This window comes from Sminthopsis crassicaudata, chromosome 2, assembly GCF_048593235.1.
Source record: "Sminthopsis crassicaudata isolate SCR6 chromosome 2, ASM4859323v1, whole genome shotgun sequence".
Lineage (NCBI taxonomy): Eukaryota > Metazoa > Chordata > Mammalia > Dasyuromorphia > Dasyuridae > Sminthopsis > Sminthopsis crassicaudata.
The window spans coordinates 361,708,400-361,735,423 of record NC_133618.1 but is presented as its reverse complement, the minus strand read 5'-3'; the positions used below and the strand labels follow the sequence as shown (position 1 = coordinate 361,735,423).

General features: G+C 37.4%; 1 protein-coding gene across 7 annotated transcripts in view; it reads right to left on the bottom strand.

Moving 5' to 3' along the window:
• FSTL4 (follistatin like 4) overlaps positions 1-27,024 on the bottom strand; it is an 816,112-nt gene that overhangs the window by 111,044 nt on the left and 678,044 nt on the right. For all 7 annotated transcript variants that reach the window (XM_074290936.1, XM_074290937.1, XM_074290938.1 and 4 more), the window contains one exon: positions 4,144-4,310. In XM_074290936.1, the coding sequence (XP_074147037.1) occupies positions 4,144-4,310 (167 nt within the window). The remainder of the gene's footprint in view (positions 1-4,143; positions 4,311-27,024) is intronic.

The window sequence follows — 27,024 nt, the reverse complement described above, 5'->3', positions numbered from 1 at the left end:
AGTCTGTTCAAGCCCTGAGTCCATGGTCCTATGCTTCTTGGTACTGTATTAATGACAGCCATAGTCTGCTGAGTTTGTTTCATTTGGATAAAACTGGGCAATCCCACACTTTTTTCCATTAATTTTCTACCTAATTCCTAGTATGGGAGCTACAGGGTTCTAGGTACTTAATCTATTGCTTATTACTATTTAGGCATTGAACAATTCCTTAGTTGGGTTCCTTTGCCTTATCTGTTCTTTATTAAAATGAAAGACAACTTTCTATAATACAATCTTCAGAATCGCCTCCTAAGGGCTTTCTTTCCTCAATTTGAAGTCTCTACTTAGCTTTCTGATTCTGTGAACACAAACAGCTGTTCTAATCAAGTCCCTGTCATTACCAACCCTAAAACAGGACCAGGTCAAATGGGTCTCTCAATTCTTCTTATCACTTCTTATCACTCTAAATGACTCTCCTTTTCTTCTCAACCCATCTAAATCCAATCATCAAGGTCAAATGGAGGCCACAATTTCTCCATGAAGCCCTTGAGGATGAGTTTAGCACACTTCTCAGAATATTTATAACACTTACTGTCTGTCCAGACCCTGAAAACAGAGACTGGATGTGAGTTTTGGTTGGCATATAGAACTCTAGGATGAATAAATATTCTTGACCAATGAAGGTAGGAAGGTTCTTTGAAAGTTAGAATCTCAGAGAGCTCTCTAGGGCACTCACCATTACAAGACAGAGCTGGCACTTGAAAATAAATATTTTTGAATTCAAGACCAGCTCTCTAAACATGACTGAATCCTTTGCTATATAAGGATAATGATGATGGACATCATGAAGGACAACAGCAGCAACAAATGATTTCAGTGTATCTTTGTAATTTCCCCAATACTGTTATGGAAACTAAGTACTGGAACCATATATAATTCCCATTGTCTTTTCTATGGTAGCCACAGTGAAGCTTAATTAGGGCTTGTTAAATATTGACTGAATTGTAAACTACTTGATTGTCTTGTATGAAGTAGTTACTTAATATGTGTTTGTGGAATGAAACTGAATTTATGTGCTTCTTTGTAATGAATTCTCAATAGCAGGAATGCCCTAAATCTGTTTATATAAGACTAAGCATGTGGGATATGGAATGTATATGGATTGTGATGATCCTGGACTTCTATTCCTTCCTTCTCCTTTTGCACAAAGTTCTATGACCAGCTCCAGTTCTTACTGATCTCATCCTTTTTTTGGTGATGCAATTGTGGTTAAGCTAGTGAGTGTTAAGTGTCTGAGAATGGATTTGAATTGGGGTCCTCCTGACTTTAGGTATGATACTCTGCCCACTGTACCATCTAGCTGCCCCTTTAGCTCTTGCTTCAGAAAAGATCTAGTGTTCATGCCTCCATGTGCCCAGTTCTTTCTTCCACAGAAGTTTTATATAGAATACCAAGTGATATTATGTGCTACATTAAGGGACATCTTCAAAGATTATCAGAGGATAAATGTGCATACCATATTGGGTACCTTTATGGTAAGTGCTCCTTATGAAAAATGAAAATTCATTAAAGTTATTGAATGAATCCCCTATCTCTTGCTTTGAAGATCATTGCCACAGCCAAGAAAAGAACAAGGTATCAGAGATTATATAAAATTTAGGCATCCTCTTGAGAAATTGCTATCTGGTCTGGGATATTCTAAAAAAGGGTAAATACCTCCCAAACTTAGTCAAATATAGAGAGGACACACTTTCTCTACCCCAGGCTTCCAATCTTGGTCTTAAACAGCACTGGTTTTAGAGTTAGACTTTGGTTCTTAGACCCATTTTTCATTTTTAATCCTGAGGAAGTCCTTTGACCTCAATGAGCCTCAGTTTTCTTATCAGAAAAATAGATATAGAATCACTCTTACTACCAAAGCCACATTGAAGAAAATTGTGTAAAATTTAAATATCTATAGAAATTAGATATCTTCCTGTTCTTATTGTAGTGATAATCATAACAACAATAATTATAGTTAAAATTGACGTTAGAAGCCACAGCAATAATATTTCAAATCAGCAGTAGTCCTGATTGATGCAACATTCATATAAGAATAACTTCCACACTGAATATGAGTTAAAATCATAGATTTCATACATATCTATGAATTTCTGGCAACTCTTAGTGAGGAAACACTCTACCAAAGCAGAGAAATAGTTCTCCGGAAACTTTCAGTCTTAAGAGATAAAAAGATTTACTCAAGCAGAACTGAACTCAGTACTCTTCTGATTCTAAGACTAGTGACTTTTTATCCACTATTCTATACTGACTCTTAGTTTTCATTTAAGAAAATTAAAATGAAATAAAAATAAGCACTAAATTATTAATTACCACTCTTTTGAAAAGCAATAGATTTGGGGACATCTAGGTGGTAAAGTAGATAAAAGTGAAGTAGATAGTCAAAATGACCTGAATTCAAATGAAGCCTCAGACACTTAGTAGCTGTGTGACTCTGGGCAAGTCACCTAACCCTAATTGATTTAAACAAAACCCAATGGTTTTGGAAGGTTTGTATTCCAATTTAGCTCCACCACTCTTGCTACTTGTTCATTTCTCCTTTCTTAGTTTTAATTTCTTTATCTGTTAAAAGACAATGTTATACTAGTTAACATTTAAGGTTTTTTTCTTTTCAATTCTTGGTCCTATGATATAACATCCATCACTAAAACAGAGTTGTGATGATGGAAGGAACTTCAAAGTATATCCAAGAGTATGTAGGCAGGACTCTGTACTACAATATACCCAATAAGTGGCTGTCCAGATGAGTCTATGATTTTACTGGTAAAAATGATCTCTCAGCGAAGAACTTCCTTGATCAGAGAAGGTTGGAACTTTCTCTTCAAATTATAGACTTAGAGTACTGAGGTTAGGTGACTTTGACATTTTCACAAAAGCATTAATTGTCAAAAGTGGGGACTTCAATGTGTGTCTTAGGGGGAGGCATCAAGGCCAATTTTCTATCCTTTACACTGCTACTTCAAAACATGGCAATTTTGAATTCAAAATGACATTTCAGATGTGATCTCAACTGTACAGACCATTATTTCCTTTATTTGAGTGATTTGTTCAGTTTTTTAGTAATGTCCAATTCTTAATGACAAAACCATTTGGGGTTTTCTTGGCAAAAATGCTACAGTAGTTTGCCATTTCCTTTTCCTGCTCATTTTACAGATGGAGAAACAGAGGCAAACAGGTTTCAGTGACTTGCCCAGGATCACACAACTAGTAACTGCTTGAGGCCAAATTTGAATTTAAGGAAGATGAACCTTCCCAACTCCAGGCCTGACACTATCCACTGTGCTTCCTAGTTGCCTTTAAATGAATAGTTTAATACTGAATTAGAGAGGGAGCATGGTATACTGGACAGAAATGTGGCTTGGGACTCCTGAAATCAAATCCTAAATTAAACACATATTGTTTTTATGAGTGTGGGCAAAACATTTAATCTCTCAAAGGCAGCTCTTCAAGACAATAAATTGCAGAAAAGGTGCTCTTTTGCTTTGGTAGAATGAATTTCTTCATTAGGAATGTCTTAATAGAATAAAAGTACGAGGCTAGCTTAAAAAACAAGAAGAGTGTATCTGTTTTTTGGAAAGCTATATAACCTTCTTCCCTAGCAGTTTCCTTCTATTGTTCACCTTGTTATTGTTTGTCCTTTGTTCTTGAAGAGGGCCTTGGTTTACAAGTGAATTAGATTGAGGGAGGGCTATGCAAAATCACTAGCCCCACTCTCTCCTCCACAACCATCCGCATCCAGAGGTAATATATAGATCAGGGAGACTGGAAATGCAGTGGGAGAAGTTCTTTTTAAATTGAGGTCTTTCCCAAGTCTCAATTTGATTGAGGCATATCTATTCAGTGACTTTTAAAGTTCAGTAAGAAAGCAAAGAAAGACTTCTTTCACCAATTCAAATGCCTTGTCATCATTCAGGGGTCTTTGCAATCTAGCATTCATGTTGAACTTTTAGTTTCATTAACCCTGAACACATACCTGTGTGGAAAGCATACAATTAACTAATACCAATTCTATCCAATATATTTGTTAGTGGGAAAGCCCAGTGAAAAAAGATTTGGGTGGCAGAATTGTATTTACTTATTTTTTAAAAGAAACTGAAGACTTACATTGATATCTTCCAAATCCAAAAAGTTTAGGGTGACTCCATTGCGTTCCCATATGATGGGTGGCCTGAGTGCCCCTTGGATGCCACAAGTTAATACTGTACTAAGTCCAACAGTCACTGTAGTAACAACGATCCTCTGCTCCTCAGGAAGACTAAGATGAACTATTTCTGCAGGAGAAACAGAAAAGAAAGTCATGGTTAAGATCAGTGTCAGGTCTTTTAGAAAAAAGTTAATTTGGATTCAAGAGCTGAACTGCCATTGTGATTGCCTGGAGTACAACTGAAGTAAGTGGTGATGTCGATTAAGAGTGAAGAATACATGGGGGATAAGGTCAAGGTATCTATTTAGACATCACTTCTTTCTAACCTTAGGAGACAGGTAAGTATTTGAACTTCAAATGTATGCTCTTGTTTATGACTCAGGCCCAGATTCTAAATAAGTTTATTTCATTCATTCATTCATTCATTCATTCACTCATTATTGATTCCAATAATAACTTTTAACATTTAAGTGTTTCTTGTAATCAGAAATTGTTCTAAAGGGATGGGAGCCATAAACAGGTCACATAAGATTTGGAAGCTGGAATTATGCAAACTATGGTCTAATCTTGATGTGCAAGGAGAAACTTTACTACATAAAACTGAAAGAGCAGTAATCCATTTCCCAATCCATAAACCTATTAAGAGATCCTCCTGCCTACATCCTGGATTATAAAATCTCTTGCCTTACCAAATTCAATGAGAAAGCTTATTTCATTTTTGAAATCACCTAGAAATATTGATGCGGGTGTAGCCCCTTTAAGATTCTTTTTCTGATCCCAAACCCCCTTTTGGACTGACCTTTGATTTACAAGATCTGGTCAAAACTACCCTTTTGTATTCCAAGGGGAAAGATCTGTAATTGAACTAATTTGGGCTGTACCCAGCCCCCATTCTAATGATTTGCTCAGGTTTCCCAACCCCTACCTGGTGGGTTCTGGCCCTCGAGGAATCCATAGGCCTCCACCCATAGGCCCCTTCAAGCAAATAAAAGAACCAAGCTGGAATCATCTCTTTGCAGAAGGTTGAAATATGCAAGCACCATGCTTTGCATCACAAACTCTCTGTCCACCACTTTTGGTGTATTTCTTCCTCTATCTAATACCTTTTACTAACCAGACTTTAACCTTACTTCCAAACCCTACAACAAACCTCTTTTTATCAATCTAGGTTTTCGTGCCTGTAAATTCATTTACAGGGGACTCTCGAGCCGCCACTAGAACTCATTTAACTTTGTATCCTTGTGCTGAATCCAAAGGAGTTGCAGGGGAGCTCCATTTGACTCCCTGTACCTCAAACTTGCCACTAGACCTCAATTAATCCTAATTTTATTTAGGTATCCCTTAGCTAGACCTCATCATTTGGTTCCCTGACCAAAATCCTCGAAAACTAGACATAATTTGGCTACCAATTGGAACCTTAAATCCAGAACTCTGGACAAGGTAAAAGACTTTTTTTCTTTTCCTATTTTGCAGTGGATATCCAAGCCTCTTCAAGCTTGGATCGTCTTTAGGACATAGGCTCGGGCAGGATTCTTTAGGAATTGCTGGGAATTGACAAAAGGTCTCTTTATCTCACTCTCTGTCTTTAGAGATGAGAGAGAAGCTGCAAGAAGTTACAAAACTAAAAGCTTTTACCTGTCCACATTCTAGACACACCTCTGCCTCTAAAATCCTTCCTTAGCAGATGCTGGGTTTGGAGAAGGCTGCTTCCAGAGAGACAAAAGACCTTCTTTTGCATCTTAAAGCATTTCTAATCCTTTTTTTCTTTCGCCAGAAAGCTGGCCCTTAGGTCTCTGAGAGAAAAAGTCTCTTTTTCACCCTCCCCCCACCACTTGTCTGTTCTGAGGACCCCACCCTTCTTGGGAATCCCAGGCCACCACTCATTTTTGAGTTGTTCTGGGGGAGAAATATGTGCTTGAGCCCCTCTCGCACCCAACTGTAATGGTCCGGCTGTGGCCACTGAGGAGAAAGGTCACTGAATTGGGGTGTGCTTGGAGATATGTCTCTGCCCGGCTGCTACTCCCTCCTGGACAGGGATAAGTGGTCTCCCTTTCAGGTCTTGCTCTCCCAGCTAGATTTGGGGGACTTGGACGAGCTACCCCACTCTCAAGTTCCAGCATGAAATCAGCAGAGAAGCCCTCGGTATTCAGGATGCAATGCACCGGGTATGGATCCCCCATACTTTCTCCCCTACCCTCGCTCTGGCCTTTCCTCCGCCTCCCCCAAGGAGGGGATTACAGAACTCAAGGCCTTTTTCAGACCTCTCCCATATGGCTTAGCAACTTGCCATTTAAATGCTCCCATTCTGTCCCCTTCTTGGGGTACAGTGGGGAGATTGGGGACTCAATCTTTTCAAGGTTTCCTATTGACTTTTAAAATGGTACTTTGCTGCCTGCTCCTGGAGAGATAAATAGCCTAACTATCTCCTGGAACTCGGCTATGTCTCTCACTCTCCTATTTTTCTCAATTGGCATTCTATGCCCCCTGCCAACAATTAAAGGTTCTTTTTTTAAGTCAACCCTGGCCAAGTTTTAGCTTAAAAGAGACCTTTGTAATGTTGGCTGGGGAATAAAATTCCTAATCAAGGCAAATTAAACCTTTAGGAAAGAAGTCTGTCTTTCCTGTTGTCTTTTTCTCAAGCTCTCTTTAGATTTCTCTGTTCTATACCTGGTCCCTGCTACCTCAGCAGTCCAGGGGCCTATAGAATATGAATGCTGTCTAGAGTTGGCGAGGAGCTAATAGAGAATACATCTCTCGCTACCCTGCCCTGTTCAGTGGCCCTCTCACGAGGTTTTCACTGAAGCAAGCCCTACATAGAACCTTTCTATGGCGGGGGGCAGTTCAAAACCCCCGGGAAATAGTGGCCTTGAACTGCGGGGAGCTAGAAAGCTCTGAGGATCGCTTGGCTCAGGATGCCGGGTGCAAAAGAATTCCTGTTTTTGGACAAATAGTTCTCCTGTTCAGAGATAGGGGAGCATTTGTGGAAACTGACAAAAGTGTCGGATCAGGTTGAGCTATAGAAATGGAAAGTTTTCGGGCTTATGGGTCAGCTTCCCTCCTCCATGCCTAGAGATTCTCCTTTAAGATGCAGAGACACATTGGGTTTGAGAAAAGTGCCTCAATTCTACACCTGTACTCCTAATAGATTAGCTGAATTCCAATCCCTCTCCACCCACCAACTCTCGGGCAAGTCCATTCTTAAAAGCATTTCTTTTCTCTTTCAAACTCTGGGACTGATCTTTTTGAAGAGGTTGGGAAAGAACAATGAAATTCAAACTTAAGCCTGAGCTGAGCCATAAAAGCTGTCTGGACAGATAAAGAGAATGCTAATTGCTGTTAGGCAAACACTCCGGCTGAAAGAAAAAAAAAACAAACAAACAACTGTTTGGTTTGATTCAGGTTTATTTGTTAACCTGAGTTATACTTTAAATCCATCCCTGTTAGATATGTATGAGTTTTTTGGAGTTTTGAGTTATTCACTATATAGTGTGAATCTTATAGGTTTTGAAGGAAAAAGGAATGCAGGTTTGCATTAAGGAATGAGAAGGTATTGGAAAGATATTTGGGAATAGGAGGAAGAGGTGGGGGAAGGAGAAATGGTATTCTTTGTCTTCAAAGGCAAAGATTCAACTCACCCATCTCCCCACTGCTTTCTGCTCTTTTAGCAGTGGAACCTCTAGGAAAGTTGTTGAAGATTGTTTAAGGTATGTTGCAAGAAGGAAAGAGGAAAGTTTTTAATGGAAGGATGGGAAAAAAAAAGGGTGGGGAACTTGTTTTTCAAGGGTGCAATTTAGCTCGACTTTCCTGTCCCCCTCCACCTATTTGGAGGTGGAGTGGAAGGAAAGGCAGCCACGTGGAATCCCGTTCCCCAAATTGAGCCTGATATAAACCTTTTTTACAGCTCTTAGCTGGAAAGAAGCACTCTATTTAAAGAGACTGGCCTACTTTTAATTGATTGAATATTTGTTTCTTTACACATAAGGGTTTTATTGTTTGAAGAATATGGTCATAAATGTGATCCATACTAAAAGTTTAATTGCTATTTTAAGAACTTCTTGAATTCTTGTATGTGGTATTTGGACATTCTGTGTAAGTTTAAAGATTATATTGGGTCATCCTGAGATTATTTAAAGAACCTCTAAAATAATAATTCTTTTTCTTTGTCCTTTTGAAAATGTTCTGTTAAGGACAATATGCAATTTGGGATATTTTTCTATGTAATGGGTATTTTAAAAGCAAACTGATTTGCATGAATAATGTTCACTTATTAAACATCTACTTGGAAATGATAATTGTTTAAGTTGTGAACTTATTGGGACAAATTCCTTACTGTTATCAATATAAGGTTATGATAAATATTTGTTTAGAATTTATCAGAAATCTGATTGATTAATGGAATCTATTGGAGAAAAAATTTTCTTGAGCTTATAATTAATTAGTTAATGCTTTTTGGGAGTTTCAAAGCTCCACCCTCTAACAGTTAGTGGGACAATTGATTGGAAGTTGAGTTTTAACTGCTCATGTTATAGTTATTTATCATTGTATCCTAAATGCTTGGGCAAATAAGTATTTAGCCTGGTCATCTGTCTGTTACTGTTACAAAACACAAATATTTTGTTTTAAGGTTTTTAAATGATAAGAGGACAATTAACAGAGGTCTGTGAGACCTAATTGCTTGACCTACAGCCATTTGCTGGGCCTGTAAAGCAAATCATTTCTTTACATAGGAAGCTGCTGGCCAATCTATTTTGGCCTCTTCACATTTTGCAGCAGTCCTGTGGACCAGTCTTTCTATCTCAGGCTGTTCTAACCTTTATTTGTTAGATTTATGTTTTTGCTCTAGATTTTGGCCAAATTACAGATATTGACTTGCTTCTGAGACCTAGATCAGCTTTGATTGTTAGCACAGCAGACCCACCCCATGGAAAGATTTGGGATGGGAGTTGTTAAAACTGTAACTATTGCTGTTATCCTAAGACAGTGGGGGAGATTAGCTTTGGCTTTCTCAGCATTTTCTCCTACTTCTCTTTAATAGATGGGCCATTAGCATTCTACTAGCAGCTCACAGAGGGGATCTGATATATTTCCCCCTTTCCAAATGTCACCATCTCCACCCTGTATGACACCCCACTTTTAATCTGCTCCCTAGATCTGTTTTTTCTAGGCTTCAAACTTTGGATTCTCAACTGCCCTTCAGTCTGGAGAAGATGGGACGACTGATTGGGATGACTGACTGGGACAGACACCCCTTAGAAGTCCTGCTGCCATCCCCCGCACCTCACACCTCATCAATACCTCATTTGAATTTCCCTGGGCATTGAAGTAAGTGTAAAAATGACAGAGGTTTACAGAAATAAGGCTTGTGTATCAACAAGTGTTAACTGTGAAATCAGGAAATTATGAATCAGCTCAGGACAACTGGGGGAACTATAGTCCACAGGGACATATGAGGCCCAGTTCTCTGTCATTCAGAGGGCAGTACTCTGCTACTGTCTATTATTCAATTAACCTCATTGGTGGGAAAATATGAATAAATTAGAGCATGTTTTGTTCTTGCCTCTTAAATAAACTTATATATTATTGTTTTACAGTTATTTGTGTTTGTGTCTTATTTTGCTAATATATTACAAGTTCCATGAGGAGAGGAACCCTTACTTATCTAAAGTTTATTCCTCTGCTGGTGCCTATCATAATATCCTGGTGTGGACTTAAGAGATAAATGAGAAATTAAACTTAATTTACTGAGTCATAATCCAGGATGTAGAACAATCAGATAATCAGCTGAAAATTTTGTAGATAAAATGAATGAATGAAAAAAAATAGTTTCTGTGTTAACCTTGACAAGTTTCTCTACCTTTTTTCCCTTAAGGAAATACTGCTGGAAGGGGATAAACAAGAGTCCCACATTTCTTGAGAGAGTATTTCAATATTTCTGGGCCTTTCCAAAGAATCAGTTGGATGATTTTCCCCAGAATATAAATCATTCAATCATTTTTTTCATTGAGTGAAAATTAATTATCTATTATATATTAGCTGAGATGAACCATGTATATAGCTGAATAAGTGTGTTTGTGTATTTTTAATATATACTATTTTATTCTTCCCCCAATTACATGTTAAAACAATTTTTAAAGATTTTTCTTTTTTTAAAGTTTAGATCCCTCCCTATCCTTCCCTTCTCCTTCTCTTCCCTAAACCCTGAGATGGTAAACAATCGGATATAGGTTACATAATGGATTTAAATTTTTTTAAATTTAAATTTTATTTTTTAAAAATTTTATAATTATAACTTTTTTTGACAGTACATATGAATGGGTAATTTTTTACAACATTACCCTTTGCACTCACTTCTGTTCCAATTTTTCCCTTCCTTCCCTCCACCCCTTCCCTTAGATAGCAAGCATGTATTTAAATTTAACACTTAAAAAAATACAAGATAACCACATATGATGCAATTACATTCTAAGTAACTAGCCAAAGGATCAGTATTAAAGTCTGTAATTTTTTATGGGAATTTTAGAGAAAAGAGAGATATCTGTGACCTGGAATTGCCAAGGAAGGCTCATGGAAGAGATGAGCATTAAAGGAAACATCTATTTCTTCTTAAACTCTAACTTAAGGAGGCAAAAAGGCATTTTCCCTTTTCTATCGGTGATGCTGTTAGTATAGAAATCAGAATATAAAATCACAGGTTAATGTAAAGAGGGAAGAGTCTGAATCCTATAGGATTAGAAGCCAGTAGTTAAAAGCTTTTTGCCTTCAGTTGACTCTTCTTAAATATCACAGTTGGATAGAAGAAGAGCTTACTTCAGGGTTAGATTTCTGCTCTTTTGATCCTAATTTGTAATATAGAAGAATTGGACTAGACTTCTAAAAGCCCTTCTTGTTCTAAAGTTTATGCTCCTACATGTTCAAGGGACTCTGAATAGATCAACTTGGTTGAAGGACAAGGAGTGCAATAGATTGGAAGAGAAAAGATTACAGAGTTAGAGGTCTTACTAAGGTGACTACAAATGGAAGGCTAATAAATTAGGACAATCATTTGAGATAAGAGGTGATAGGAGAATCTTTCAAGGACAGTATTGGGAGTACCCATCTAGGAACTTGTAAAACCAGCCTGATAGAAAGAAAGACATTAAATAAGGACTGCCTTCAATGGGTTCTTCCTAAAAAGTGGGAGGCCTGTACATTTCTGCTTATTTGTAATCATTCATTTTTAAAGCTTGGAATATATTTCTGATAATTTGCATGTAAGAAATTTTATTTTATGTAGGAAAAGATGCCAAATGTAAAGGCATGAATACTGAAGGAATGAACAGAATTCTATTTCTGCTAGCTGTATAAATATTAGTCAAAAAGTAAACAATGGAATCACTTAATGTTTAATTAAATGAATATTTTATTGAATGCATTCCTATCAAAATTCCCAGAGACCTTTTAAAATTCTAAAGGGATTTATATTAACAAAATTATTTCCTTCTCCATGTCCCCAAATATTTATCATTAAATAACCAAGTTCTATATCCCCAAACAGTAGGAAGATATGGGCTTACAGACTGGCTAGAAAGATTACACTGAGAAGATGGGAAATAAAACCACTTTGAAATGCTTAATCTCTGGTGAGAATGTGTAATTGGAAACTTCCTCTGGAGACTGTAGAATTTAGAGCATTAAATCTCTTGCGGGTCAGCCACAGGGGCCTTCCCAACCCCAGTGATAAAGTGCTAACATTGATGAAGAGAAAGAATAACTAGAAACAAGTAGAGAGGACATATACAAGATCAAATCTTGTTGTCATTATCCAAGTCACAAATAAAAATTGTCAAGGGCATTCAAGACTGACAATGATCTGAGCCACTGATTCGTATTTCCTAGGTCTGTTAGGAAAAGCCTTTACTTGCAATTTAAAGCAAAAACATTTAAAAGATGGTGACTGATATGGCTGGAGGTGGCCAGGACAGCTGATGACCTCATCAGAATTGGGACTGAAGAAAGTCCTTGGGAGAGGGATGACAAAGAGGAGGCACTAAGAGTAGCCACCTGGGAGTAAGCAAGGAAGCAGGGTTCTGCTACCTACCACAGGTGAGTGGAGGACCATAAGCCTAGATACTGTGTTCTACAGTCCAACATTGTGGAAGAAATGCCTGACTCTGGCTATGACTGAGTTTGATGGTGGAACCAAATGGGAAGATAAACAGCCTTGGTGAGACTGATTTGCTGAGTTTCCAGTTCAGTGATAAAACTTGGCTAGAATACAACTGAGATTTGTCAGTAGTGGGCTATTCAGAAAGAAATAGGTAGCTGAGAAAGATCAAGGCCAAGTTCCTTGTTTATTGTCAAGTAGGACTGAATCACAAGAACTATTGTAAAATATAAACTTAATATTAATATCACCTCATTACACAGCTTTTATCAGTACTCGTCAGTAAATCCTTTTTTGGCAGGGTTCCTCACCACCCTAATATGGATGAAGCTGATTTTTTCCCTAAATGATGACAAAATTATACTGCAAGTGGATTGGCCAAGGGTGAAAGTTCATTGAAGTTTCCTGATAGCTTCTGGCCATGCTGATGTAGCTTTAAGGTTACTACAAAGCATTAGAAGATATACAAAAGGAGTCATGTTAAAGTCACCAGACCCCTTTTGATCCTAGGTGAAGAAGGATGGGGTAGGGAGAATCTAAGAGAGGGAGTAAACTGCTGAATAATCTGAGAGAACCTCAATTTGTACTAAAATTGGTTATCAAAGGCTCTATTTAGACTTGCACCTAACACTTTTTAAAATAGGAGGAGTGAAATACTTAGGGTATTAAGGAGAGGGGTGAAAAGGCAAAGAAAGAACTACACCTTTAATTATTTGCATATTAAACCAGGAAATAGAAGGGAGGCTATACCAGTTAGGAACTAGTAAAGCATATCGGACAGTAAGGTTCTGGAATTATTCTTGTTTAGAGGAAACTGGAATCAGATATTATTCTATCCTCCCCAAATCTCTGGAGGAATTTGTGGTGGGGGACAATGGGTGGGCCTAGATGACTTCAAAGATCCTTTTTAGTTAAAGTCATCTAAGATCCTAATCCTTTGTGAATGTAAAATATCATAGGAAGGTAAGACCTTATTATTTTAGTATTATCAGTAAAAAGTCTCATACTGTACTGAATAGATGAAGGGCATTCCACACTCTCTTCTAACTTCACATCATTGAATTACCTTCCTCTAGAAGGTCTTAGCACCATAATTTTGACCAATCCTATGTAAAGTAAATAAACCAAATAAAAACCAAAATAAAACTAGAACAATGCAAGGACTTATGGTAAAGACAAGTCTCTCCTCAATAACCCCAGAGTTAATCAGCAATACACAAAGCTCCTCATTGCAATTGTGTCAGGTCCTCTGCAGTTGGGGAGCATATGGACAATTCACTGTGAGTTAGGTCTGTGATTATTTGTGCATTTAACTCAGCCTCTGCTTACAGAGCAGCAGGGCTCAAGACAGTTGTGCTACCCATTCAGAGAGGCAACCCACTCCAGGGGAGAAGGGTGAGGCTTGGAGTAGCTCCACCTGCCCAGAGTAACAGACAGGGCTGCAGAAAGGATCAGATTTCCTAGCAGATTATGCATTTAGACCAAGGCAGGCAAACCCCAAACTTTTAGAGGCCTGATACCAAACTGCAAGGTCCTTTTAAGTATGCTGAAATACTAATTAAGGACCTGGGGATAACAGGAGTGGAGAAACAGATCAGAGAGACTGCCAGTCCCAGGACAGGTGTCTGATTTCTGGTTGTTTCTAAAAAATAATCCCCCAAACTGAGTTTGCAAGGCAATTCCAAAAGAATAAGGGATTTCAAAGTTAAAGCATAACCAGCAAATCATAGTCCAGTAAATTTAAGCAAGGAGTGAAAAATGAAAAGGACTGTTTAAAGGATTTCCAATGAAATCTGAACTAGTAAGATAGGGGGAGGGGCAGAAGTGCCTAAGAAAATATAACCAGTTTCCCCAATTTCCTATGTCTTCCTTCCTTTTTTTCTTACACAAAGTTATCAAATAACCATTCCACATATAAATCCCAAGAGTGAATCAAAATTCCTCTACATATATATATATATATATATGTAAAACAGACTAAAAATCCCTCAAACATTCCATCCCAAGTCTTAAACACAGTAATACAGGTAAAATTTTAACAATAATTCAACCACTTTCCCCCTCTCCTATATCAGTCCAAATTACATTGAGAGCAGGGGTGATGGTTTTCTCAAAAACTGTTTTCTGCTGAAGATGGGCTGAGATGCTCACTCCAGGGAGGGGGATGGGTGTGGTGTGGCTGACAATTGTGATTGCTGACAATCAAACCTTGATCTAGGTTTTTAACTTAAAATCTAATCAATTACAACTTTAAATTCTCAATAATACAAAACTTTTTCCTATCATATTTCAAATAATGAAACAGCATAGTTTTTCTTTCTCTCCCTCTGGCCCCACATGGCCATTATTCCCAATGAACTTCTTCTAAGCTCCAATTTGGAGAAAAGTCTGATCCTTTTATGCTATATAGTTTACCTAATTAGAGGCACATGACCCTGTTCAGGCAAGTTAACAGAACTTCCTTAACAAGCTAGTTCTTTTAAGATCTTATACTTAAAGATAACTAAGTCTAGCCTGCATAGACAACAGTAAAATTATTTCCCACAATTTTAAAACTACCCAAAATAATACTAACAACAAATCTGGCATGTAAAGGCAGTAGTAAAATTATTTCACACAACTTTAGAATCATCCTAAAATTCATAATCAAATGTTTTCTCCAGCTGGAGTTCAGAATTATACTAAAAATTCCCAAAAATTTTGATCATTATTCTTAAACTTAACAGAGCTCTTAAATTAACAAAACAGACAAATTGCACAGAAGACAGAACACACATATAGACTGCGCAGTCAAAACATTTAACACAGATCAGGGACTGGAAAGAATATCCCGGAGGAAAGTTGTCAACTCCAGAGTCTTCCCTCCCATAATCCAAATGGAGCTTTTTTTTTTTTAGCCTGATGGCATCTTTAAAAAAGATATATATATATATATGTATATCCAGATTTATACTCTGGAATGCCCAGAGTTGTGCCAACTGGCACACAGATATGTCATAGACACCCAGATAGGGTCCCCTGCTAGCATACAGACAGAATAGATCAAGTCTTAAGACTTAGCCAGATGGTACCCCAAAAAGTACCCAGACAGGCTTACTCTCTTGTGGCTAAAATGGGGGTGTCTACCATCAGGCTATTGTGGCTGGAAACTGTTCTCTTTCCTGGAGGCTCTGGGAAAAAAATCCAGGGGGCCTGGCCTCTCCAGGCCAAGAATTCAGATGCACAGCCACCCTGAGGCCCAAGGCAGAGACCATAAAGTCTCTTATCTCTAATCCTGCTCATTTGCTAACATCTTGCTGGGGAGCCTCCAAAATGTAATGCCAGAGAAAGATAGAGATTAGAGAGTATTTAATAATTTATTAAATAGAGATTTACTAGGACCAAATGGATCCATGGTTTGGTCCCAGGGCTGAATGAGATTATTGTCTCAAAGAATCCAGCCCTGAATGTCCGATAAGATTCTTTGCCATTTTTGAATATGGGTTATATGATGAGGAAGGAGGAATATATTAAGGAGGAACATGCAATAGGTGGACCAGGAAGTTTGTTAACTTTGTCATCCCTTGCCAATGGGGTGATGAGGGAGGGATCTTGTGCTTCAGGATAGGAAATGAAAAGTTCATTCTCCTTTCTGTAAGTCAGGATCTGCTGAGGGACTGCCCTTGGGTGGATCAAGAACCATAAATAAATCAACTTACTTCATTCACTCCAGAGTCCTTCTTTGTAGCATATTTCTAATAATTCTTACAGTAGATTTAGAGAAAGGAGGATAAACAAAAATTTAGATGGATAGATAGATAAGGCTTTTGTTCCCCATTATTCTATGCAAACTTTACTCTTCCTCTTGTTAAGTTCACTAACTTCTTCTCCATTGCATTTATAACTTTAAATGATCATCTCATCTAATCTTTCTAAGCCTCAGAGCCCAGAGAGAGAACTTCAGTTCCCTCAACTGAAAAATAAAAACTAGATTACCTATATGGGTCATTTCAGCTCCAAAATCTCTGTTTAATATTTTTAATTTTTAATATTCTACACTGTTGGTCACCCTCTTCTTGAAATACTGTTTTTGCTTTGAAGACACTATATTCCCTAATTTATCCTTCTCTGAATGTTCCTATTTTACTTACTCTTTCTGCAGTCTCTTTGTAACAGTATCAAATCATTTTTTAATTTTCTATTAATCTATAGATATATGAAGAGTGTTTGGAAATCTCTTGTTTTCAGACCTGACTTCTGTTCAAAGGAACTGTTCTGTTTAATCCCCAGGTATCAGTGTTAGCTTCCACCATGATCCTATTTAAAGGCAAAGAATCTGAGAGTGGGAAATTTCACTGCCTGCAGTAGGGCAGGTGTAGGTATGATCCCTGATGAACAGAAGGGCCTGGAATCTGCCCCATTTTCTATGGTTCTCAGAGAATGGATGATCATTTGTCTTCTAACTCTACCTCTGAAGTTTAACTCTGTAGTGAAGAGGCCAACTTATTATTAAGAGTTTTGTGAATTATCTTGGATTTTCCCAGGCAGAAAACAGTACCAGAGCCAACATCTCTGCAAACTCTTCTCTCTCAATTGCTTTGTTTCTTTATTACTAACTGCATAACATTGGAATAATGAAGTCAACAACCATTGCAATAGACAAAACAAGCTTAGCTGCATCAAGTATTTATTCTTGGCTTACAATCAGTGAAAGGAATAAATAATACCTAATAGTTATGAAACAATGCATAAAGAAATCTGCTGCTGAGGGGTAGAGGAGGCAACACACAAGTTCTTCAGAATTAGAAAGAAAATAAACTACTTTGAACATAAGACTTTTTGGAAATGTTTGGTGAGTCCTACTGAGATGAAAAAACAGTTCAATACTCAGGGTCACTTATCACATAAAGATGAAGTAAATTTGGCATTAGGATTTAGGCATGAAGAATGAAACTGAAGACCCAAGAGTTTATGAAAGTTAGTGCTCTTCTCAGCCTTAGCTGTCCACTTGCCAGCAGAGGACACAAATAGATGCTCAATATGAATAGCCCATTCAGGAGGAGGGTAGAGAGGTGGCACAGTGGATAGAGCTCCAGGAGTAAGGAAAACTTTTTTTCCTAAGTTCAGATATGACCTCAGATTTACTAGCTATGTACTTGGACAAATCATTAAACCTGTATGTCTCAGTTTCATCATTTGTAAAATGAACTGGAGAAGGAAATGGCAAACAATTCCAGTACCTTTGTCAAAAAAAAAAAAAAAAACAAAACAAACAAATAAGATCATAAAGAATCAAATACAACTGAATAATAACAAAATTTTGGGAGGAATCATATCAGAAGTAATACTGTAATTCCATCTTCATGTCTGTCTCACCATCAGCCCTTTATAATAACTCTGCTGTTTTAGATCCTTTCTTATGACCATTTTCTGTCTTGCTGTGAAACTCAAGGCCTAACTGCTTTGTGCAATGTAGATTGTACCTTTAATTATCTGCCAAACATATTAAACTGGAATTGCAACAGAGAATGCACAGAATCCTCGCCCTTATATCCTTCAACTTCTTTGCTAAAAAAACAAAACAAAAAACAAAAAACTGTCCAAAATCAAATTGATTAGCACCCTCAGATCAAAATTTTTAATGTATTATAATGAATGTCACATTTCTGCTCAAAACATGCAGAAGTTCTCCATTCCCCATTCACTCATATATCTATTAGATAATTTATCATTTCTCTGCTTGACATTTAAGATACACTACAATCTGTTCTTATTGTGCATGTGTAATTTTATCTTCTTTTTCTCATATTTTACCTCTAATTCTGGGGAGGGTTCTTATACTGTCAATGACAACTCTCTACCTTCCCCCTAATTATGCTCAGACAATTTAGTTCACCTGGCTAGAATATTGTCTCTCCTCCTTTCTAAGTGTCTGAATGCTTTATATCCATTAAAGTTTAGCTCCAGGAATTATATAAGTTTTTGTCTTTTTGGGGCACAGCACCTTTCATAAAATTACACAAATTTTCTTATAATAGAGTGAAAAGCAATAGAAGAAAAACAGAATTGGGCACCAATTGTGCTTGCCATCCTCTGGTCCAAAAATCCATCTTTCTGTCAAAGATTTGACATTCTAAGACTAAAAACAGGAAGAAAAATACTAGGAGTTGGCTTGTGATTCAATGATGAGAGTGATTGGGAAGGAAATTTAATTCAAATTCTAGCTGCTTCTCTACAAACATGTCACTTTTGGGGAGGCAATTGTAGAAGGATTACAAAATTAAGTATTTTAGTTCTCTTTCAGAGCAAGAAGAAAACTTTATAGGAGGCTTACACAATATGTGTATTTGATGCACCAGGGTATCTTAATAACCTGCTACCACCATTGCTATTCCCACACTAGGAATGGAGGAAGGGACTCAAGACTTAGAATTTGATTGAGTGATGAGAACAAGAATCAATTGCCTTCGTTAGTAAACATCTTGGTTCTGAGAGGGATGAATGAGTCATTTAGCAACTTGACATCCATATTTTAGCCATAGTATTTAGAGATGGAAGGGATATTAATATCCATCTAGTCCAATGCCCTCTATTTATAGAAAAGGAAACTATAGACCAACAAGAAATGAATTGCTCCAGTCCATATACTCTGTCAATAGAAGAAGCAAGATTGAAATGTAAGTATATGTAAATAATGGAAAGTGAAACTCTACAGGGTAGAACTTACCATCCTGATAAAAGGCAATTCTCTATAAAATCCTTTTTTGTACTCATCAAATGCATTCATAACATCAAAATGAAAAGGAACATAGTTTGTCGCTTGGAAAGTTTTGTGTATGCAAACTTCTTACTCTTCATTCTTCATCTCTAAGTCCTGTGATAAGTTTGTGAGAAGAATCCCTGATGTCCTCTTTATAGCATCATAATTTTTGGTTATCTAAATAGTTATAACAGTGATGGATCATAAAAGCTTGTAGGTCTTTCAATCATCAGAGAGGTGAGAAAACTGAGGCCTAGAAAAAGAGGAAAGCACTTTGTTCAAGGGCATGTGGTTATTTAATGCAAGTATTGGGAGGAGAATTCAAGTCTTCCAATTGCCAGTATACGGCTTTAGCAAAATGTGTTATTTAAAAGTGGTAAATAAGTGATATATCCCAAACTCAACTTCTCCCATTATACTTGCCCCCAAATATATTGAGGATTCACATAGGAGTCAATAAAGTAAAAACTTACTAAATGCTATTTGTGTGCAGAGGAGAAAGATATAACAAATTTAGATATGAAATGGTTTATATCCAATCTTTATTGGAAGAATAAAATGCCTTTATCATTTATAGACTAGTAAGGGGTTAAGGTAAGTATTATATAATGTTTTAGGATAACAGAATCAAAGGTTTTGAGGGAGGAGGAATCTAAAAGATCATCTAGTGAAACCTGAGGTGCAAAGAAGTTAAGTGACTGGAGTAAGGTCACATAAGGATCAAGTAAGAGAGAGATATGATTTAAACTGATGTCTTTTGATTCCAAATCCAATACTTGATGCAGTGTAAGTTCTGAGAAGAAGGATGCTGGGGTACATAGCATTAGAAATGATTCCAAGAGATGGGATGCTCTTTGTGGATGTACCTTCACAACAAACATAGGTATATCATGGATTATATCATTGTAAGGACAAGAGATGGGCAGGATGTAAGAATGATGAAGGCAATGTGTGGCACTGAGTGATGGACCAATCATAGACTTATCCTTTTCAAGCTAAACATTCACATTCAACAAAATAAATGACAATGTTAACAAAGTAACACTTCTCCCTGCCTGACTAAATGCTTGCTAACTTGGAAGGAAAGTGAGCAAAAAAGGAGTGGGCAACTTTCAGAGACTTGGTGTACAGCATCACATTTACTCATCTGTACCAGAACACTCATAAACATCAAAAGTAGATAATGGGGGCAGTGAGGTGGCGCAGTGGATAGAGCACCAACCCTGAATTCAAGTTCAAATCTGGTCTCAGACACTTAACACTTCCTAGCTGTGTGACCCTGGGAAAGTCACTTAACCCCAGCCTCAGAAAAGGAAAAATGTAGATGATGAAAATGATGGGAAGCTATTAACTGAAAAACAAGAACTCCACAGAGTTTACCAGCAGGATAGTTTATCTTTAAGAAGGCAGCATTGAATTCCATCAAAAGCAAAGTGTAAATGAAGCTTAAAGAAATGCAAGTTTTTCACTTTCATTAAAATGTCTTATGAATTTTCTGAAAATTACTTGGCAAGATAAAAGAACTGCCAGCTTTCAAACTCTACTGAAGGGAGTATAACTCCAGTGGTCTAGTCATGTTTTCAGTCAAAAGTATGTTTGCCTAAAAGACTATTTTACAGAACTCATAAAAAGGCGAGCATTGACAGAAAGGTCAGTAGAAGTGATACAAGGACACTCTCAAGGAATCTGTAAAGAACTTTGTAATCAATTGTGAGCCACGGGAGACTGTATCACAGAACTGCAAAGTATGTTGTGCCAGCATCAAAGAAAGATTTTGTGCTCTATAAACAAAATAAAATAACAATAGCTCAAAAGAAATGTGAGATGTGAAAATTTACAGACATTTACAATCCATATTCATGTGGACTGTTTGTGCTCCACTTTTCCGATCTTGTATTAATCTGATCAGTTAGACATACTGTACTTGGATCCCTTTGATTTTGAAGCACAAAGGAAATAACTAAGAGATGAGTTAAGACTATAGTAAGTGAAGAGGGAGAAGATTGAAGACATTTAAAAAACATGTAAACAAAAATAAGAAAGCAGCATGGGGAGACTGAGGTTATATGATGTGTCCATAGTCACATGGTTACTAAGCAATGAAATCTGGAATTAAATTTATTTCCTGACTTTATATTCCACATTCTTCTGATACAACAATGATACTTATTCTGTCATCATCCCTATGTAGTTTATGCAATGGACTAATGATTTCATTCTTTCAAAATGCAAAGGTCTGTTCATAGTAGGGGTGAAATTTAATTGAACTGATGAATATGAATTAAGGAACCATAATGAAGGAATGCTATCTCTTTCCAAACAGTTCCTGTGAAGGCATAACCTGAACCCTAGGCAGAAAAGCAGCATTTCCCCAAAGGATTAAGAGTTTATGAGCTGAAAGCATCTGAGGAGAATAAAGTATGTTTCCTTTGCAGTCAACAGCACAAACCAAAGCCTAAATGGTTATTATCTCAAGCAGTGGCCATTGTAAACACTCATTTTCTTGTTGTATTCTCCTTGGGACACTCAAGTTTCAACACATCTTCCCATAGTGGGGAGTGCAATCTTTCCAGAAATGTTCCCCAACCCAGCATTGATCTGACTCTACTTTAAATGGTCAATAAATGATTTCAGAGTAAATTAATTCTCCGGAATTTTATAACATTTTGAGGGAGCCGGGGAAGGGATTATTACTTCCATTTGAGAGAAGTGGTATAATCTTCAGGGAGGTAGAGTTCACATAGTGAAACACTGCCAGACAGACAAGAATATTTTTAATCTCAGTTCAGTGAAGAAATTATAGTCATTAGACTCTGATACTGAATTCTGATATTTAATAGAGGTTCAGTGGAAAGCTCAATGTCTAGTCTAATGAGCTAGTAGCTAGTCAATAGCTAGTAAGTATTTAAGGTTGGATTGAAACTCAGGTCTTCCTGATTCCAAACATGATCTATCCACTGTCTAGCTAGCTGTCTGAAGGACCTCAGTTCAAATCTAACCTTAGATACTTTTTAGCTGTGTGACCCTGGGCCTCAGTTTCTTCATCTGTAAAATGAACTGGAGAAGAAAATGGGAAACCATTTCAGTACCTATATCAAGAAAACTTCAAATGGGATCACAAAAAGTTGGACATGACTAAAATTACTGAATACCAACAAGTCAGTATTTTGCCTATTCATGTCCTTTCCCTGGCAGCTACATTAATTGCTTCATATAGTAGCTAATTCATTCTTGCAGAGATAAGGGAAAACCAGAACCAAAGAGAAACTTCGTTAATCATTTAACCTTCTCTTCCCCATCCTCCATGAGTTCTTTTAGTAGTTCCAAGTTCCAGATGCAAGTACTCCTTTCTGTCTCCAGGTGTAGATACCTTCTTCTCAGTGCTACCCCAATATGATGGACCCTAAATAAGACTACCTTCTTTCCCTTTCTAGCTCAAGTGATCCCTAGAACTCACAGATGGAGAGAAGGGGAGAGGGATGAGAGAGGTCATGAGGGTACTACACAAATAACAACTCAGTAAAACTAGAACATGTAAATACTGGTAACAAACATTCCTCAAAATAACTTTGTGAAATAGGGAGTCCAGGTTTTATTAATCCCATTTTTGAATGTGAGGAGACTAATGTGGGTTGTGGTCCCTTTAAGAAACTAGTCCTTTCAGATTGATTTATTCCTTTCTGATTCCTAGCCCCTCCTAGCTAATGCATTAACAATTCAAAGGTAAATTTTGAATCAAAGGTTCACAAATCCTGGTCAAAAGCATCCCTTTGAATTACAATAGATCTGGACTCTCCCTGCCCCCTTTGGATCTGAGGCAACTTGGGACTTCACCTACAGATCCCTCTAGCTAAATCTCTCATTATAAAACAGCCAAGCTGGAGTCCTCTCTTTGCAGAGGGTCCTAACATGGTAGCCTTACACCTGGCATGCCAAGGATCTCTGCCCACTGGAACAATTTCCGGTGCCCTTTTCTCTTTACCTAACACCTTTTACTAACTAGACTTTAACTTTACTTCCAAACCCCATAATAAACTTCTTTTATCAATCTAGGTTTTCGGGTCTGTAACTTCCTTTACAGGGGACTCTGCACCGCCACTAGACCTCAGTTAACTCTGTATCCTTGCGCCGAATCCAAAGGGGTTGCAAGGGAGCTCTATTTGACTCCCTGTACCTTGACCCTGCCACTAGACCTCAATTTAACCCTAATTTCATTTAAGTACCCCAATTCTAAACTTCATCAGAGACCAAAGTGTATAAAGTTTGTATATAGTTCTATAAAATCCAACACTATTCACTAGAACATACCACTTATATCATCTTATCAAGGTAATTTACTGCTCATTATAGCTAGGATACTTAAATTTTAATTCACAAAATAAATATGATCTCTGAGAAAATCTTTTCACTAGGGAAAATTTTTTTAAAATAATAGGATTATAGATTTAAAGATTAGGAGACAATTTAGAGAATGTCTACTTTTCTCATTATAGGCATGGAAATTGAGGCATCCGGTGTTTATGTGACTCATCTGACCCCATTCAAATAGGGAGAAAGTGTCAGAGCTGGGTTTTAAACCCAGATCCTGTGGCTGCAGATTCAGTTCAATTTTTAATTGCATTATGTGGCTTCACAACTGGTTACCTGCTAAACTCCAAGAGTAATTCAAAGACAGTTATTTCCTTTTAATTGGCCACTGTTGCCCTCTATTTATCTGAAAACCAGTCCATTTATCTCCCAGTGCTGGAATGACATTTAGGCAGCCCCTTTTATTCAGAGTAAATTCTCATCTGGTGCAGTGGGGAGGGGGTGTTTTCCAATACAAACTTCATTGGGTTTGCCTTTGGGCTGGATCAACAATGACACAGCACAAGCTGCACAGGAAAGTGATTTCTGAGGCCACATAAAAATTTATGCTTCGACTTTAATATTAATGCAATTTATAAATCCTCAGCATTACGTGCTAGGAACTTCAAGAAACCTTTCTCTGTAAATCCCCTATTAAGTCAGCAGCAATGCTTTCTAAGTGAGAGAAAGGGACATGTTTAACTCCGGGAAGCAATTTAATACCTTAAAGATTGCTGGATCCCTAGGGAATCTACAAAGAAAGGAAGGGCAGTTTATGATCTAACTGGGAGGGGCTGAATATATAATAAAGGCAGACAGTTAATACTAACAAAATTTGGGATCTGAGACCCTCAGATCAGGCTACCTTAAAGATTTATCTTACCCCAACTCTCCAAATGTCAGTTATTCCAGATTCAGTCCCTTAATTAAAACTTGATACTAGCTAGCCACATTGTGAAGTGGGTGAAATTTGATTTTCATGCTTCTTCTCAACAGTTTCTTTTCTAATACTACTTTCCCCATTTTCAGTTTATTTCCTATCTAAAGCCTCAGGGTCCACATGACTTCCTAACCAACCTACCATTCAGATGCAAGAATAAGAGACTGAATATCCACATAGAGGTTTGAATTTTCAAAAGACTGGCTGCCTTTTAAAAGATAAATCTAGAGAGGTACCTTACTCAGAATAAAAGTATAGTGTGGATGTGCTGGGCATCAGGGCCAGCTAGGAAGAGAGATGGGAACATGCCTTTTTTTTTTTTTTAACATGTTTTTTGAAGTAGGAGTTTCCTCAGGATCATCCTACATCACTTGGCATAGATCACCCATCTAAATGAAGTGTTATCAGGTGAAATGGGCCTATATGTAACCAGGACTGAAAAAGTTACTGATAATTTCCCTTTGGATTTCTACTTCAGAGTTCATGGAACACTATCGTCCTTGGTTCTCTGTTTGAGGCTCCAAAAGTCAGAGAGTGACTCAGGATGGACAGCCGAAGGCATAAAGTCTCCTCATTTTTTGCGTGACTTTAGGCTCTGAACAATTTTAGCAGGTTGATATCAAAACACTCCACGAAAAATGGAAAAACATGTATTGCTTAGGAGAGACACACAAGGCATTCTAAAAAAAATAAGCAGTGACTGATTATCTGCTGAGTATCTGGTATAGTTAGGTTATGCTGCTGAGTAAAAAGAAGACAGTTTCTGTGCTTAGGGTACTTAATTTGGTTAGATAAATTATGTGTGTGTGTGTGTGTGTGCGTGTGTGTGTGTGTGTGTGTGTGAAACAATTGAATATTATGCCACAGTTCTCTTTTACTGTCCTGACTCAGTTTCCCTAAGTTGTCCTGTCTCAATTTCCCTAATTGTTCTGCCTCAGTTTATAATTGTTCTGCTCAATCCTGCAAAGCCACCCCTCCCTCTTAATCAGAATATTTGATAAGGATAAAAGATCTTATATTTTAGAATATCAGAATGCATCTCCCCATTCCAAGCTATCAGAATATCAGATATCATCTTATCAAAATGTCTCTCCCCATCTCCGGGGTGCCTCCCTCCATTATGTCATCCACATCTCCAGTGGCTCACCCAACCCTGTCAGAGTCCCGTTCCTGCTCTCTGCCTCACTCTACCCCCTGTGTCTGAGCCATGTGTATATATATCATTGAGAACTCACATTGTTGTCTGGATTCTTGGAGATGATAGTGTCTCATCCAGCCCTGGGACCAAACCATGGATTCATTTGGTCCCAGTAAATCTCTCCCTTTCAAATAAAATATTAAATATTCTCTAATCTCTATCTTCCCTCAGTTTCTCTGGCATTACATGGAGAATAGGATATAATTTATATATATATATATATATATAAGAGCTTCTTAAACTGTGGGTTACATAACTGAATGTGTGAAAAATCTGGCAAAAGTAAAAGTATCTAATATTTAATTCTTTATGTAAAAATAAAAGCACACCCATCTCATTAGTATGCAAATTTGCTTTAAAATGGTAAAATTATATGTATACCAAAGAATTTTTAAAATAAAATTTTTATGATTTATTATCAATAAATGTTTGATTTGTACATCTATTTTATATATCTATATCTCCAGGGTCATATAAAACTTTATCAGGCAAAAAACAGTCATGAATGGAAAGTTTAAGAAGTCCTGATATATAGGATATATATACTATACTAGATAGAACACATAATATTATAAAATAAATGTCACAGATAATAAATGATAAAATCAATGTAAAAATTTGAAAGGCTTCAGGAAATATCTAGCAGAATAATTAATAAACATTTATTAATTATAAGAGGACTTGCCAACTCCCTGCCAGCCTTGGCTATCACACAGGGCACAGCTCAGGTAATCTGGTAGCCTTGCAAGGGTGAACAAGGTGGCAATGGGAGGAAGGGGTCCCACCCTAAGAACCAACACGGCAATTCCCAGGAGAGGCATGCCGGACCTTGGAGGGGAGTATTTTGAATATCCCTATTAGGAAAGGAATGCACACATCATATCTACGTGTAGCTTCCTGTAGAGAATCATGTACCTGTTATAGGTTAGAATATGCTTAGGTATGATATAGGAAGTAAAAGGTACCGAGACGATAAAAGGACTTGTAGTCTTTGTAATAAATCAGTCTCACACAACCCTGGCTCTTGCCCTTCATTACTCACAGTCTTTGCTATTAAAGTGGACAGGCAGAGCTGGTCACATAAGGCCTGTTCCACTCGGCAGTTGGGACCGAGACCCCCAACAATTAATTATTTCTAATATACCAGATGAAAGGCAGGTATTCAATAGAGGGAAGCTACCATAATTAAGAGGAATCACAAAAGGCTTCCTGTAGAAGATAGAATTTTAGCTAGAATTGGAAAGAAGCCAAGAGAAATGAAGAGGGAGAACATTCCAATCATGGGGAGTAAAAGACACAGAATAAGGAGATGGGGTGTTGTGTTTGAGGAATAGGAAGGAAATGTATGTCACTGGATCAGAGTTAGGGAAAATGGAATAATAATGAGAATACTGGAAAAGTGGGGGAGGAGAGCTTTGAATACCAAATAGAGGATTTGATAGGAGTTATTGAGTTGAGGGTTACATGGGTAGAC